We start from the raw sequence: 17,126 nt of genomic DNA, 5'->3' as shown, positions 1-17,126 counted from the left end.
GACTAGAGCTAGATCAGTTCTGCCAATGTGTTACTTTCTATATTGAGGTTTTCTCAACTGGTTAAAATGACATAAGCAAAAGACATTTTTTTCTAAAGCTTAAACACAAAGTTAAACTGTCTAATAATTTCCCATTAAGAGAAATTGGATTTAGCAGAAGAGTAAAGCTTTTCTAATTCTACTATATAACATAAAATAATTTTTCCCAGTCATTTCTTCCTTAGTTGCTTATTATAGAACTTCCAGTAATCTCATTTAGATCTTGGAAATTACACTTTTCTAAATGGTAATTTGTTTACTAACCACATTTTACTCTAGAAAAAAGCCATTTTGAAGTTGACACTGTTTCTGTGTTGCCTTTACATGAAATCCAGCAACTGTTATTTTCTTTTCTTTACGAAGAGGTCTCATTCTTCTCTATCTGATTTAGAAGACTTGCTTTTGGAATAGAAATACACAGTCCAGATTGTCAACATGCAGGGACACTCGAGGTTGTTTCCAATAATCTAAATGAGTGATACTAAAATCTTTATACAAGTTATTTTTATTAACATTTACCTTACTGTTATATATGTGTCATCAAAGGAATATTCTGGAATTAAATAAAAATAAGTTAGTTCAGTGGTTATGAATGCTGCTCCTACATTGGAATAACCTGGGAAGCTGTAAAAAATATTGATGCCTGGGTCCTACTCAAGATTCTGATTTAATTGGCCTGGGCATTGAGATTTATAAAAGGTTCCAAGTTATTCTAAAGTAAGGCCAAGGCTAAGATCCACAGAATTAGGCAATTGAAGCGCCAAGATGTCATTTTCCATATTTGAGACTAGCTGCATGTATGAAAAGGGGGCAATATATTTTCCTCTGTGTGTGTGTGTGTGTGTGTGTGTTTAAAACAACACAAATGTATCATCTTACAGTTCTAGAGGTCAGAAGTCCAAAATGGGTTTCACTGGGCTAAAATCAAGGTGTTGGCAGGTCTACACTCTTTCTGGAGCTATGGGTGAACACCTGTTTTGTTACCTACTCCACTTTTTAGAGGCTGTGTGAACTCCTTGGCCTCAGCCTTTTTATCTTCAAAGTCATCAGTGCGGCACCTTCAAATCTCTCTTTGACTTCTAACCTCTTTGCCTCTTTCTTTCATTTATGAGGGCCCTGTGGTTACTTACATTGGGCCTACCTAGGTAATCCAGGATAGTCTCCAATCTCAAAATCTTTAATTTACCATCTGCAAAGTCCTTTTTTCATGCGAGGTCATACAGTCATAGGTTCCAGGGATCAGGATGTGGATATCTCTGGGGCCAGGGAGGATGGCATACTGTTGCCTACCACAAGCCCCACAGTCTGTAGTTCTTTCCCTCTCCCAGCTTGACACTTGCCCTGGTGACCTTTCTCATTATGGTGGCTGACACCACATTTGTATCTCCAGCTCTAGCTGCGACTGTTTATTGCACATTTCCCCTTTGAGGTCCCACAGGCTCTGGAACCCATGTTTCTCACCTTTAGGTCTTTGCACACTGTAATATCTTGGCTTAAACACTCTTTTTCTCCTTTTTTCAAGCCATGCTGTGTTCCTTGTCCCTTAAGATTCAAGGCACTCCTTTCTCCATGAAGCTTCTTTTTCTTTTTAAAAATATTGAGTTATAATTGACATAGAACATTGTTGAAGTTTAAAGTGTACAAACTGTTGATTTGATGCATTTGTATATTGCAATATAATTAGCACCTCTATCATGTCACATAATTATCATTCTTCTTTGTGGTGAGAACTTTGAAGTTTATAATACAGTACTGTCAATTATAATAACTATGCTGTGCATTAACTCTCCAGGATTTGTTTATCTGCTAGTTGCAAGTTTGTACTCTTAAACCACATCTCCGCAATTCTTCCACCCCCGCCTCCCAGCCTCTACATTACAGAAGTCATCTTTCTTTCTCTGCTTGGAATACTAGAAAACAATTCAAAGTTCAAACCCCAGAAAATGAGCGCTGTAAAAAGTAATTTCCTCACCCACTTGAAGTCAATCTCCTGGTGTCTCATTTCTTTTAAAATGTAAAAAAATTTTCATTTATTTTTGTTGTCTATGCTGTTAGTTGTTCCTACTTTTTCTCCCCTTCCCCACCTTCACCCAGTCCCACCCTCTCCCCTCCCCAAGTCAATCCCCATATTGTGGTCAGTGTCCATGGACTGGGCATAAATGTGCTTTGGTTAATCCCTTCACCATCTTCTATCCATTCCCTGGTATCTCATTTCTCATGTGAAGTCCTGCTACTCTCTTGATGAGTACCATTTTCAGGAGACACTCTGACCTTTCATAGACTGCACCTGAGCAAGTAATTCAGAATTTAGCTGACCATGTTTACAGTCATTCTGGGGATATGCGCTTATCATACAGATTGCAAAGATGGGATGGGATGGTAGTACATTCATCGAAGTCTCATGACAGTTATTATTTTACTCTCATAAGAGGACACTGCATATGGGTCAGCTATTTACATACCACTTAAGAACAAAATAGAGATGGGAAAACAGAAAGACAAATCAACAAGCCTAGTCTGTATCTATGTCAACTACAGGACACACTACATTAACATTTTAGGTCTTCACCCTGGCTGGCATACTTCAGTGGATTAAGCATGGGCTGTGAACCAAAGCATCACAGGTTCAATTCCCAGTTAGGGCACATCCCTGGGTTGCAGGCCAGTGGGGGCCATGTTGAGAGGCAACCACATGTTGATGTTTCTCTCTCTCTTTTTCTCTCTCCCTTCCCTTCTCTAAAAATAAATAAATAACATCTTAAAAAAAACACACATTTTAGGTCTTCAAAGGTATGCCATGGCTAGTATATTGCTGAAAGTTAAGAGACTTTGCCCTTTTCAGAATCTCTACACCTTGTGTAACATACAAAAAAAAAAAGAATTTAGAAGTACCTAAAATGTAGTAAAATTAATAAGGATCATTTTGAATGTCTAGATATTGAACAATCACATGGACTTTTAATCTTAAACTTTTGAGTTTCCAACTGAAAGAGTAGGCAATGTCTTTTCCTCTTAAATTCTAATTATTCTCAGAGTCTAATGCCCAATAAAAATGTTATTAATAAAAGTTACTAACATTTACAGTTTCATTTTACATTAGTAAACTTTAATGGGTAGTAAATGCAATGTTTGACTTCCTAACAAGGAGGGCGCTGCAAGCCAAGGCCACAGCGTTCCAGCCTGTGACATCGTAAGCTATGCTGAGTAATGTATTCTGCTGTGTATGATGTACATCCACGTTTTTAGCCCAAACTTTCAGGAAAAAAAATCTTTCATTTTAATTTTTTAATTCAATTTTTAATTTATTTATATTTAGATACTTGTTTTTTGTATTACCAAGGAATTTTGGCATTTATTTTTGAACATATGGATATTGTTATTGCTTTCTAGAGTTATGCTTTTCATGCATAATCATAAAATACTTAAAACTATGGGATTAGTACTACCCATGTATAATGCACACCCTTATTTTTCCCTTCAAAATCTGGGCAAAAATGTGTGCATTACACATGGCAAAATATGGTAACAACTTGAAGAATACTCCCCATTCAGGGATATATATCTAGATGCATAGCAAATTGTGTAGGTGTAATCATTTAATTCATACTTTCTGTTAAGAAGTTACAATTCAGTGGGTTGGGTGTTCCTTCTAGTAGAAAATCCTATCCCACCTTTGTCTAAATATTTTATTTATTTTTAGAGAGAAGTGAAGGAAGGGAGAAAAACATTGATCCATTGCCTCTTGCATGCCCCCAACTGGGGACCTGGCCCACAACCCAGGCGTGTGCCCTGACCAAGAATGAGAGCCAGTGAACTTTCTGGGGGGGGTGATACCCAACCCACTGAGTCACACCAGTCAGAGCTCCTGTCCTACCTTTGTTATCAGAATTTTCTTTTCTCTGTATATAGGTAAGGGTTTGTAGATCAATAATCTTGATTTCATCATGAAATTACATTCTCTTTGCTTGAGTTCCTCTGAGTTATGCTTAAGTCTTCCTGTTCTGAATCCAGTTTTCGTTTTCCTGCTGTGGTTTCAGTGTATGCTGAAGTCAAGTCCTAACATTTTGAAAGCTCTCTAGTCCTTAATTCTGTCAAGATGGTAATATTAGAAAGAGACCCAAATTAGACAGTGATAGAGACTTGAGCCTGGCTCTGACCAGTGTGGCTCAGTTGTTTGGGTGTCATCCTGCAAAGCAAAAGGTCACCAGTTCGATTTCCCATCAAAGCACATACCTGGGTTGCAGGTTCAGCAACTGATCTGTGTTTCTCTCTCACATCTCTTTATTCCTCCCTTCCCTTCTCTCTAAAAATGTAGTTGAGTGTATGATAGAGGGATACAAATAAGGCAGCCTTATAATAGGCTCATATGATAGTTCATATGAAGACCTTTGACTAGAAAACTTCCATTGTGGTACCAAGAAATATAAACAGATTTTAAAATTAAATTTCTTGGGGTAACATTGCTTAATTAAGATCATATAGGTTTCAAGTATATGTTTCTATTATATGTGATATGTATATCCATTTTAAGATTGCCATATATACCAAGATCTTCCTTCCTCTAACCGATAGTAGTTGTATAGACTCAATAAGGGTTTTCAGGCCAGAAAAATTAAAGCAAGTTAGCTTTAGAATTTTAACTCAATCCATTTGGAAATCCAAATATGTATTGAGTACGCACAATATTAAAAGTGTTGTTCCATGAAGGAGCTTAATAGCTGTTAGACTGTTGACCGTGAAGCACTTTCATGGTCCTCTTCTTTACACTTAAACAGTAATACACAACCATTGTATTTTAACTGTGACGTGGCTAGAAGTAAAATTTCCACTCCACTTCCTTTATGCTTCCTTCTGCAGTGAACCTCTGATTTTTGCCAACTATCTTACTGTAACCAAGGGCAAAGTAAAGCATGATGTTGAATAATTCTGAAAAATTGTAAGATATGGTTGACAGGTTTTTTTGTGTAATTGTCTTCTGTCTCCTTTCATTTTACCAGGACATTGTTAATAGTGAGCTGGCAAATCCATGAGAGACAAAAGCCTTAGCCCTAGATCATTTGGATTGAGTAGTTGTGACTACACTGTCTCTATCATCTGCTCCCTCGTAATGGAGGGCATTTATTTATTTAACGAATACTTTATTAGCACTTACATGGCAGGTATATTAACATACTCAAGATTAGACTATTTGCTCAAATCTGAGAGAGCAAAATGCTGTTAGAAGCCACCCATTGCCCTGGCTGGTGTGGCTCAGTGGGCTGGGCATCATCCCATAGAGTAAAGGTCACCAGTTCGATTCCCAGTCAGGGCACATGCCTGGCTTGCAGGCCTGGTCCCCAGTTGGGAGTGTGCAGAAGGCAACCAATAGATGTATCTCTCCCTCTTCCTCCCGCCCTTCCCCATCGCTAAAAATAAGTAAAAATCTTTTTCTTTTTCGTTTTTTGTTGTTTAAAAGAAGACTCCCTTTGTTTAATGCCTCTTTCCCTTCCTCCCTACAGATGTGTTAAAGATCAAGTGAAAATTGCCTCTTCCTGGCAGGCACACCACACTCCCCATTCCAGACTTAAGCCATTTAACCATCTGAACTATAAACCTGGGGTGTTTAGTTTTTTTCAGCAATTTAAGAATGGCAAGTTACTGATGTTGCCTCCTACCCTGGCAATGCACCAATCACTAATTCAAGTAACGAGAAAAATGTTGGCCTCATCTTTGGAGTCTTTAAACCCACGAATGTAAACCAAATCTTTAACACACATTTGCAATCACATGAGATTTGCTGCAGCTGGATTCATTTTAGTATTTTGAAAAGGTAACACTTTTCTAAACATACTCTCATGCTTGTCTTTTTTCATGTTGCTGTCCTCTTCCCAAATGTCCACGGGATAGTTAAAATTCAGTTTAATTGTCAAACCCATCCCAAATAATCTTTTCTCTAGGAAACTATTCATCCTTAAAACCAATATATGGTAATTTATTTTTTCTTCTGACTCCTCCACAATACTTCCTAACTTTTGACTCCCACTTGCTTCTCTTTCATATTAGGGAATTACCAGTATTTTAAACATTATTTTCTTTAAAGGCCTTATGACTTCAAAGAGTCATAAGGGTAAAAAACCACCATATTTGTTTGGTTTTCACTAATGCATCAGGAAGAATGCTTTACTGTGAATTGTGGGGGTGGAGGGGAAGGGCAGAGATTATGATCTGAGTTGGTTTCATTCCTAATATAATTTATCTTTTAAACTAAGCTGAGGAGGCGAACCTAACTTTAACACTGGAAAATCACGAGAGGGGGGAAAAAACCAACAACCCTTCGGAGAGCTGCAGGCAAAATTAACCCTGCCTCCACGCAGTTTGGAGCAGCTGTCTCAGGAATCCTCCCTTTCTTAGAATGTGGGAAAGGTTTGGTGGGACGGCAGCTGCAAAGCAAGGAATCTTTCCCATTCCTTGTGGACACGACCCCCGCCCACCCCCTCCCAAATGGTGGCAGCTGCTGGGCATCACTGTGGAAATCTCTCTTCAAGCCTTCGCCGAACGCAGCGGGCAGGCAACAGCTGAAAGCAGTCAGCGGAGAGGACTCCGTTTCCCTTAGGCAGAGGCAGCAGCCTAGCTGGCTCCAGTGCTGTAATCTCCGTGGCTCGCAGTGGTCCCTCAGGTGTCCTTCTCCAAGTCCAACAAACACCATGGCAACGTGGGGCGGGTTCCCTCGGCGCCTGGAGACCCTACGGTAACAACGTGAGTTCTGAGCGTCAGAATCACCGCTCAGCACTAAGCAAAGCACCTTCCCAGGTTGGGGGAGGAGCCAGCTTTAGGAGGGAAAGGTCTTTCGTCGCTGGGCGGGGAACACACCTGGTACTACTTGAGCACCGCGCCCACTCGGGTGCCTCACAAGTGGTCCTGCCTGCAAGTCCGCGCCCAGCGTCCCCGCCCGACCCAGACCACCGGGCCGCCCGCGCGTCCCCACCTCGCCGCGCGGTTGCCTCCGCCTTCGCTCGCGCACGCGCACGCCGCGCCGGGCAGCTTTCGGGGCTGTCATGGCGGCGCGGAGCAGCCTCAGTGGGCACCACGACAACCGCGGGAGCCCTGGCGGGGCGAGCTGGGCCAGTAGCACCCTCACCCCCACCAGCAGCCTCAGCCCTGGCGTCCGTAGCCCCAGCCGCGGTTGTTTTTGCAAGGGCTGATCGCAGGCAGGGGTGGGGCGGACCAGGAAGCCGTGGAGTTCTGTGCAGCCGCGGACTCCCAGGGAACGGACTAGGGAAACTTGGAGGCTGCGACCAGGTGCACTGACCTCTCAACCCCCTTCTCTCCTAGCCGTCTCCGCCAGGCCTCACCGCCCTTCGGGCCACAACACACCTGCCCTACTCTCCCTGATGAACCTCAGGTGCCCGCGAGGTGCTCCACTCCTCCCCCTGGGCCGAGCGCTGAGAATAATCACCGCCCCCTTCCCCCGCCTTTTCCTGCCCCGGATCTTCGCAGCTACCTCCGTCTCGCGGCTCCCTGGCGCGGGGTGAGGACGATCCGGAGTATCTGGGTGAGGAGTAACTTTCTACCTCTATGGCAGCTTGGGGCCCCCTCCTTTCCTGGGACCCCTCCTCTCCCAGCGACAGTTCCTCTTTCCGTGCACCTGTGAGGAGAGGTTGCCCTGCTCCAAGAACCTGCGAGAGTGGGGGAGGAGTGAACCTGCTCTGGAGCCTCCTGCACCCGCCTTCACTCTGAACCCAGCTCCTGGAGCTGGGGAGGAGCGGGGGCTGGCGGTGGGGTCCCTTCAGTAACTTAGTTGACGCACCATAACTGTTACCCCTCTCTCCCTAAAGCACCCTAAAACAAAACCTAGCCTATTTAACGTTTGTCTAATCTTCCAATAGGGTTTGGCGTTGTTGTCAGCCTCGGGCAGAGAGATTGGACAAGTATTCTCCAAGAGGAGAGGGCGACGCCAAGGACTTTCCACTTCAACTGCTTTTGGGGGTTCTCCACAACTTGGAAGAGCGACCCTTTTCCTTTTGCGTTGCGTGTGCTTATTACTAGTGCAGCGATTGCTGTCCCATAGTGACTCGAGTTTTCCGTGAACTAGAAATGGCTAGTGAGGACAATAATGTCCCTTCCCCGCCACCAACAGGTGATGACGGGGGAGGTGGAGGGAAAGGAGAAGAACCCTCAGCTGAAGAGGGTGCATTGTCCCTGAAACCAGGGCTCCCCATCAGGGGCATCAGAATGAAATTTGCTGTTTTGACGGGACTGGTTGAAGTTGGAGAAGTATCCAATAGGGATATTGTGGAAACTGTCTTTAACCTGGTAAGTAGATGCCTATTTTAAAAGCATATATTCTTTTCAATGGATTGAGGAACAAGACGTTAAAGGAGGAGCCATGTGCCTGACTAGATTGATGATGGCTTTTTCCATGGGTAGAAACACAAAATTCTACTGACTTAAGTGAAACAGTTTCCTGTATTTGTTAGTTTCAGGGAAATTATGTAAAACTAAGATGCTCCAGTTTTTGTGAAATTGAACAGATCACTTTTGTGCTAATGTTGCTAATGGAAACATTTTGCAGGGTTCCAGTGGAGGAGTTTTATTCTATAAATTTTGGGGGGAGGGATGTGTTAAGTTTGCATTTCTCTTTGACATTTTAAATAAATTCTTGTGATTTTTTTCTTTGCACTTGAGAAATAATGTAAATGGTAAGGCTGCCTGAGTCTAAGTTATAGTTTGCCATATAAGTTTTGAACATAACTTTTGTTCACGAGGCTGAAGAAAGATTCCTGAAAAGTTAGCATTTTAAATTTTGGTTAGTATTTTTAGGCATAACTAACAAATATTAAATTTTGCACTGAATTTAAGGTTATATTGTGAAAATTAAATGGCAATTTGAAGAGAAGATTTCGGGAATAGCAATAATCTTTGTTTCTTTTGTAAATTCGTGTCTAGCAGTTACACATGTGGTCATTGGAAGTTGCTGGTTATACTACAGTGAGCTATGAATGTTATTTTTACAAGATGGATATGCAGTATTTTCCTTTTGCTCTTTTCTGTTCTTACAAATGGTTATTTCTGATGGGAGCTTTTTAGATTTCTTTATTCCAAACTCTTGCCCATCAACTTTAAGGCCAAATTTACTTTTTATTTCTTGAAGTACTTCCTCCTCTTCCACATACCCACCTGTGTTAGGACATAACACATGGGAACAAAGTGAACGAGCGGTGGTTGTAACGATTGCTTAGCACCTTTCCTTGTTGCCTGCATGTTTTCAAGGTTAGACTCCTTTTATTCCAGGGCAGTTAATTATTTCCTTCACTAGACCTCTACTCATAGTCTGGTCACCTGCAATACAACTTCTAGAATTTGAAAGTAGCTTGATGAAATCCACTTACTTTTGGAATAAGAAAACTTTGCTAGAGAAATGTCCTATTCTTCAGCTTGTATTGGGAGCTTGTGTATAAACACTTATAGACGCACATGTACACCCATGTATTTTGAACTATACATTCTGGGAATGTTCAGATACACACAAAATAGAATAATATAAAGAACCCTGTTATCTGTCATCCAGCTTCAACAATTACCAGTATTTTTTTTTTTGGATCTTGTGTATGTGGGGACTTAAGTTTGTGAGTCTCAAGGAGATAAGTGGTAGATTAATGTATTCCTCTACTTCAAAATAGAGACACTTGAAAACTTTTCTTTTCTTCTAAACCTCTTGTAACTTGGATGATAAACACAAATCCGTGGTAGTGATACAGTCCATAATTAGTTGTTTGTGTGTGAAATGCAACATTCCACTGGCAGAAGGAGCATTTGAACTCCTCATGGTCTTTGAGTCTCTTGCATTTTATCATTACGGAAAATCCACATTCTGTAGCAATACTTGGCTTATATGCTTTCCACCACTGTAGGCCTGGTAGAGACTTTAAGGTTATTGGTTAAGTCTTTCACATCTATATGTTTGCAGGACAAAAGATGTCCCAGTAGAGGGAGAGGGAACTCTGTTCAGTTTAACCCACTCTTCACCATCATTCTCTTTGTAGAGAAAGTTGCTGAGAATTAAATTAGTTCCTCTCTTTCCATTCTCCCTTGTACTTTTCATGCTCCTTCATTGGGTATCTGGGGTCTTGGCTAGTCTTTAGAAAATATGGGGAGCTAAACGGCTGGGAATCTGGCCACGTAGTTCATCCCAGGGTTGTTAATACAGGTGTACCTAAGTATTTCCTAATTGGTATGCATTAAGTAACAGTAAGTGATTTCTTAAAAAGTTACTATTTACCAGGCAGTGGGCCAGGTGCTTTACATGATTTTTAATTCTTCCCTCAACGAGTCTAATATACAGGTGCACCTCATGTTATTGTGCTTTGCTATATTGCGTTTCACAGGCGTTGCACCTTTTTTGTTTTAAACAAATTGAAGGCAAGACCCTCTACCAGCAAAATGGTTACACCTGTTCTATTGTGATACTGGCTTTATTGCGGTGGTCTGAATCTGATGTTATCCAGGTATGCCTGTGTCTCATTTTATAGATAAAACTGAGACACTGAAAGGTTAAGTAGATTGCCTACAATTTGATAATTCTGAGAATGGCAACCTTTCTAGGAACACATCTGTCTCTTGAGTTGATGGAGAATTGTTGGCTCCTCTAAGCAGGTACTTAGAGTTTAGGTATGGCTTTCCCCAGTGTAAGGGTACAAAAATCATTGGTTCTGCTAAATATTAATGGTGAAACCTCCATCAGTACATTTAATTTCTAATTTAACATTCAAATAGCTTTGAAAAAAGCTTTAAAAAGACCTTAAAAGCAAGAAACCATTTGGTCATTTGTTTTCACTCAGAATATGGGTGTGGAAAGTTGGTCATTAACTTTTTTTTGCAGTCAGTACATTGGATAAAAATTTCTAAAATTATGAATAATAAGGTACAGACAAAAGAATATGTAACACGACTAAGTAGTGAAGCACTACAAAAATAGGAGCCCTGTGGACCTTCCAGCTGACCTAGCCAGCACATCATTGATATCGCTGGGTCTGCCTCAGTACTCATCCTCTATCCTGTCTGCGCTGGGTTTTCTTTGGTGAATTCACACCATTATGGCTGTTGTGACTTTCTTTTTCTGGTTTTCAGGCATTTTATTAAAATAGATTATGTTCTACTGATTTTTTTTTTTTACTGATTACATATTAACTACTTGAAACAATAAAGTTGTACTGTTAAAATTAAGCAACTTCCCATTCCCCAAAATTGTCTAAATTAGTGGTAGAGACATATCACTTGAGAGCTCTTTCTCTTTTATAGAGTTCTGCCTCCCAGTTTTGTTACTGTGGCCTGAATTTACTGTGCCATCAATTCCTTTGAAATTTACCACTCTTCCTGTAATTTCTTTTGCAAGTCTTTTACAGATAAATTTTGATTAATAGTACACCTGTGTATTCAAGTATTTCAAACTTCTGGTCAACTTTTACATTTTGCTGGTTGCACTTCAAAACCACTTTATTTTTGTCTTCATCTGTATGCTAAAGTTACTTGTCAAACTTTAGGACCCAGAATAATGAATGTATTGGCATTTTCAGGAACTCGATGCTGAGTTTAAGTCTTCCATCAGGTATTTAAGAGTATTATTTAATTCACCCTGGCTGGCGTAGCCCAGTGGATTGAGCATGGGCTGTGAACCAAAGCATCACAGGTTCGATTCCCAGTCAGGGCACATGCCTGGGTTGTAGGCCATGGCCCCCAGCAACTGCACATTCATGTTCTCTCTCTCTCTCTTTCTCTCTCTTTCTCCCTCCCTTCCCTCTCTAAAAAGAAATAAATAAAATCTTAAAAAAAATCACAATCCTAAAAAAGTACTCTTCTTTAGAAAAAAGAGTATTATTCAATTCTATTTAATTCAAGAATAGTAATTCCTATGGTCTGGTGACAAATACATGTTTTTGTGGGGTTTTTTTGAAGCGTATAAGATTTTAATTAAAATGTTGAAGCTTAAAAGATAGAATATAATTTTTCATTACAGCAGTCCCCTCCTTATTCAGTTTCACTTTCTGCAGTTTTACTTAACTGCAGTCAGTCATGGCCTGAAAATAATAAATGGAAAATTCCAGAAATAAACAATTATAAGCTTCAGCCTCCTACCCATTAGTCACTTAGTAGCTGTCTCAGTTATTAGTCGCAGTATGGCAGTGCTTGTGTTCAAGTAATCCTTATTTTACTTAATAATGGTCCCAAAGTGCAGAAATAGTTTTAAGAGAAAAGCAATGTAGGAAAAACCATAGTATATATATAGAGTTCAGTGCTATTACTGGTTTCACTCATCTCCTAGAGGCCTTGGAACATACTCCCTGTGGATAAGGGCGGACCGCTGTACTCATTGTATGGCATCTGAGATAGGTCCTGCTAAAACATCAGCGGTGCAACGTCTTAATACCCGTAGGCGTGGAGCCCATCACACTAGGCCTCCGCTCATATTGACTGTGCAGAGGGTGTGCTTGTCGACTTAAAGGGGCAGCTGCTATTCCAGTCCAGCTGGTTGCTGTCCTACAGTAACGGGACCCAATGGTGTAATGCCTTCTGATTTCTCAGGGATGAGAAATCTAGATTAAAACATTTTTAAATGTCATGTTAAAATAGTGTTAATTATGTGGGCCATAAAATCCCATATAATGACTTTTCAAGCTTTTATATGAACCTTAATTAAAAAAATAATCATTAAACATGTTTTTATTCTGATGTGTGCCATCAAGGGTTACAAGTAATCCCTTCTGGAAATATACTTCATGGGTTCCCCCTAAATCAACTTGTATTTCATGTTGTAAGTAGTGGAAAACTTGAAACTGGTTTTAAGCACAGTAAAAAAGATTTACAGGCTTATTTATCTGGGCGTCAAAGGTAGGGCAAGACTTACAGAAACAGAATAATATTAAAGACCAGTTTCTTTCCGTTTCTGTTCTGCTTTCTTTGATGTCAGCTTTGATCTGTTGACGTTCCTCTCATGGTTGCAGAATGGCTGCCAGTGGCAGTTGGGGGAGAGAGCCTCTCTGAACATTCCAAACCAGAGTCCTGATTGGACCTTGGCACAAAATGACTGTGGCCATTGAAATGTGCTCATTGGCTTAAGCAAACCTGGGCCAGCTGCTGTACCTAAGGATGGGTCGGTTTTCTCTGAAGTACTCGGGCTCTATGCAGAAGGGTGGAGACACTAATAAAAACCTGGGTAAGACATGGAAGGGGTGAATGGATTCTCGATAGGCAACCATGATGTCCACTAGTTTCCTTTTCAGTTGCATAGCAATATAATAGGCTAATGGTATTTGTGTAAAGAAGGAAAAGAGAGATTCATTACCTCAAAACTCTTGTGATCTTGAACAAGTTTTTTTTTCTTTTAACTTCTTTGTGTCTCAGTTTCCTCATCTGTACAATGGGGGAAACCACATCGTCGTGAGGATTAGAGGAATAAATACTTGTAATGCACTTAAAGCAATGTGTGGCAGGCCCTCCCAGGCAGCTTAGTTGGTTAGAGCATTGTCCCTATATTCCAAGGTTGTGGGTTGGATTCCTGGTCAGGGCACATACAAGAATCAACCAATGAATGCATAGATAACTGGGACAACAAATTGATGTCTGTTTGTCTCTCTTTCTCTCTCTTTTTCCCTTTTCCACCCTCTCCTCATTAATTAAAAAGTGTAAGACATTAAATGCTGTTATAATTATTGGCTGTTTTAGGTAGTGGTTTCATTATATTTCAACCTTATGATTTTTTTTTTGTTTCTATGTAGGTATCACTAGCCTTATTGGCTCTGCAATATACTATGTAGTTTTTGGAATTTATTTAACAGCCATTGTGATTTTTTTACAAGTGACTTTTTAAACATCTTTATGGAGTTAAAACATAACATAACTTATTTTAAGTTTACAATTCAGTGATTTTTAGTAAGTTTATAGAGTTGTGCAGGCATTACCACAACCTAATTTTAGAACATTTACATCCTGTGTTCAAGATTTTTTACAATTTCAGCTCTTGCATTTAAGCCTGTGGTCCATTTTGAGTTAATTTTTGTGTGCTGTGAGTGAATGCTCAGATAAGTGTCTAAATTCATTACTTCCGTGTGTAGGTATCTCCAGTTGTCTCACTGCTGTGTATTACAAAGGGTTCTTTCCTTGGCGCCTTTGTCCAAGATCAGCTGACCATGAGTGTAGGGCTTTATCTGGACTTACTTTTCTGTTGATCTATGTGTCTGTCCATGCACCACTACCAAGCTGCCTTGGTTACTGTAGTTTTGCAGTAAGTTTCGAAATAGGGATTTATGTGCGCCATGTTCTTTTTCAAAGTTGTTTTTTCTGTTCTAGGTGCTTTGCATTCCATGTGAATTGTAGGATTAGTTTGTCAGTTTCTGTAAAAAAAATGGGTGTTGAATCTATAGGTCACTTTGGGGGAATGTTGAGTTCTACAGTCCATGAATTTGGATCATCTTTCCATTTATGTGGGTCTTCCTTAATGTCTTTCATCACAGTTCTGTAGTTTTCAGTGTGTGAGGAGATGAATTATTATTTTTTTAAAGATTTTATTGTTTTTTTAGAGAGGGAAGGAAGGGGGGGTGAGAGAGAGAGAGAGAGAGAGAGAGAGAGAAACATCAATGTGCAGTTGCTGGGGGTCATGGCCTGTAACCCATGCATGTGCCCTGACTGGGAATCGAACCTGTAACACTTTGGTTCGCAGCCCACACTCAGTCCACTGTGCTACGCCAGCCAGGGCGAGATGAATTATTTTTTAGTAATTTTTTTTTTTTTTGCTGTTAAAGTGCTTCTGTAGGCATTTTGTACATTGAAATTTCCAGAAGAGGAATACATATTTCAAAGTATATGAACATTTATATAGATTATGAGTAGATATTATAAGATTATTTATTAATGTTGATAATTAGAAGAAATTTGGGTGAATTGGTGGATTTTGGAAACCTCATAATTTCTTAGAAGTAATAGAATCGATCATTTAGGCTCCTGTGGGTATACAGTCTTGTTTCCACTTGAATTGGTTCATTTTAAACAGAAATCATTTGGGAGTTGAAAAAACAATTTTTTTTCTGTTTGTGAATTAATACACAAAGAAACTAAGTAAGCTTTTTGTTTCTCATACTGACTTATCTGAGTGACCTACACTACTAATACAAAATACACTGCTAATCTAGTAGTGTATTTTTATATTATGAAGTATCTCTTTTTAACACATTCTTTAAAATATTTTTAATAGTTTTTGTGTACCTGAAAGGAAAAGTCCAGGACACATTTTTGTTACTTTTTAAAAAAAAATTATTTATTTAGTTTTAGAGAGAAGGGAAGGAAGGGAGAAAGGGAGAGAAACATTTGATTGTCTCTCACACGCCTGTAACTGGAGACCTAGCCTGCAACCCAGGCATGTGCCCTGGCTGGGAATCGAACTGGCAATCCTTTGGTTAGCAGGCCCGCACTCAATCCACTTTGCTATACCAGCCATGGCATAAGTTTCTCAAAGTCGTTTTATTCTCCTCTTATCTATTTAGTTTGTCAAAAAGCCCATTTAGTTTTTTCTGTAAAATAAAAGACACATTTTTCATTTTCATTTTTGATTTTGATTTTGATATTTTGAGTGTGTCGACTATCTCCTGCTATTGGCCACCAGTGGGTAGAGGCCAGGGGTGCTGCTAAACATCTTCCAGTGCACAAGACAGCCCCACAGCAGAGTTATTTGGCCAAAATGTCAATAGTACCAAGAAACTTCGAAACCACTTTTGACATGTTCCATCAGTCACAGCACCTTCTCCATACACTGCACAGATCTTTTCTTGTGGTTTTTACCTTTCTTGTAATAATAAAGTAAAATATGCTGAAAATGTTATGTATCTTCTTCCCTCTTAAATATTAAAATGGCTGCACAAAAATTCACCAATTTTGATTTTTTTTTTAAAAAAATGCACACTGATGTGACATGTATCACAATACAATCTAACAAAATTGTTTAGAATGAAGTTAAAGACAACTACGTACTACTAGAACCATCGTTTGGAAAAATTTTTGGCCAACTCAATAATATTATTTCATTGGTTTTTCAGAAACGCAAGTGTAGTAGATTCCTAGTGAGTATTTGGTTTAAAAGCTGTGGGGACAAAATATCAAGTAAAAAAGTAAAGCAAATAGTAAAAAAAAATTTTAAAAAGCTGTGGAGAGTATATAGGTTCATTCTAATTGATTAGTTTTATAAAACATTCTTGATTCTTGATTTTTTTAAAGACGTGTGTAATTCTGTCTTTTTTTAAAAAAATTTATTTTTAGATGGGAGGGAGAAAAAGAGGAAGAGAAACATCAGGGCACAGGAGATACATTGATCGATTGCCATCTGGCCCGCAAATCAGGGCACAGGAGATACATTGATCGATTGCCACCTGGCCCGCAACCTAGGCATGTGTCCTTACCGGGAATCGAACTACCTTTTTGTCCGCTGGGTGGTGTTTAGTCCACTGAGCCACACCAGCCAGGGCTTGTGTGTCTGATTTCTCAAAGATTTAATTAGGTTATCAAGGATTAATATATATGATTGAAATGTGCTTTGTGAAGTAGAGATTTTCTTCTTGCTGGAGGTTTTAGAGGCTTGCATATTGGGGATTTTATAGAGTGAATTTTTACCTTGGGTAGGGAATTGGACACCATATGACTTACTATTATTATTATTATTATTATTAGGTTATCTAACTATCCGATGTCTGTGCTCTAAGTTTCGTTGTCTCTATTGCTCCTGGGTCTTTGCATTTGTTTCTCAAGAGTTCTATTCATTACTTATCCCATCAGTCTTTTAGTAATTTGTATTCCGTAAAAATCTCAGTTTTAGAGAGAGATCTGTGGATGAATTTTCTATATATATTCTTATAGAAAGATGAAAAACTGTTGAGATCTTGATTTAGCTATATTTGTTAGACATAAACCTATCGCTTGAGAACTAAAGAAGGTTTTCTCCTTCCCTGATAAGATCTTTGTTCAATGAATAACAACTTCATTGGAGTGGTATTTTTATTTATAAACTATAGTACAGTCATATGCTACATAATGATGGTTTGGTTGACAGTGGACCATATGTAAGATGG

At 39.6% G+C, this 17,126-nt stretch overlaps 1 protein-coding gene and 1 long non-coding RNA gene across 7 annotated transcripts in view; one reads left to right on the top strand and one right to left on the bottom strand.

Annotated features, from left to right (window-relative positions):
• Positions 1 to 5,485: 5,485 nt before the first annotated feature.
• LOC118501936 lies at positions 5,486 to 7,441 on the bottom strand. Its single transcript, XR_004904588.1, has 2 exons — positions 7,328 to 7,441; positions 5,486 to 6,761 (listed from the first exon to the last, which is right to left on the bottom strand). It is a non-coding gene; the product is annotated as an uncharacterized LOC118501936 (long non-coding RNA).
• LRBA (LPS responsive beige-like anchor protein) overlaps positions 7,429 to 17,126 on the top strand; it is a 512,136-nt gene continuing 502,438 nt past the window's right edge. For 4 of the 6 annotated variants that reach the window (XM_036031880.1, XM_036031882.1, XM_036031879.1 and 1 more), the window contains exons 1-2: positions 7,429 to 7,570; positions 7,905 to 8,331. In XM_036031880.1, the coding sequence (XP_035887773.1) occupies positions 8,113 to 8,331 (219 nt within the window). In that variant the 5' untranslated portion in view covers positions 7,429 to 7,570; positions 7,905 to 8,112. Of the gene's footprint in view, positions 7,571 to 7,904; positions 8,332 to 17,126 lie in introns of those variants that run through there. The other 2 variants (XM_036031878.1, XM_036031881.1) reach the window with 1 other exon arrangement.

The sequence above is a fragment of the Phyllostomus discolor genome, chromosome 8 (assembly GCF_004126475.2).
Source record: "Phyllostomus discolor isolate MPI-MPIP mPhyDis1 chromosome 8, mPhyDis1.pri.v3, whole genome shotgun sequence".
NCBI classification, from domain to species: Eukaryota; Metazoa; Chordata; class Mammalia; order Chiroptera; family Phyllostomidae; genus Phyllostomus; species Phyllostomus discolor.
This window is presented reverse-complemented; position numbering and strand designations above follow the sequence as displayed.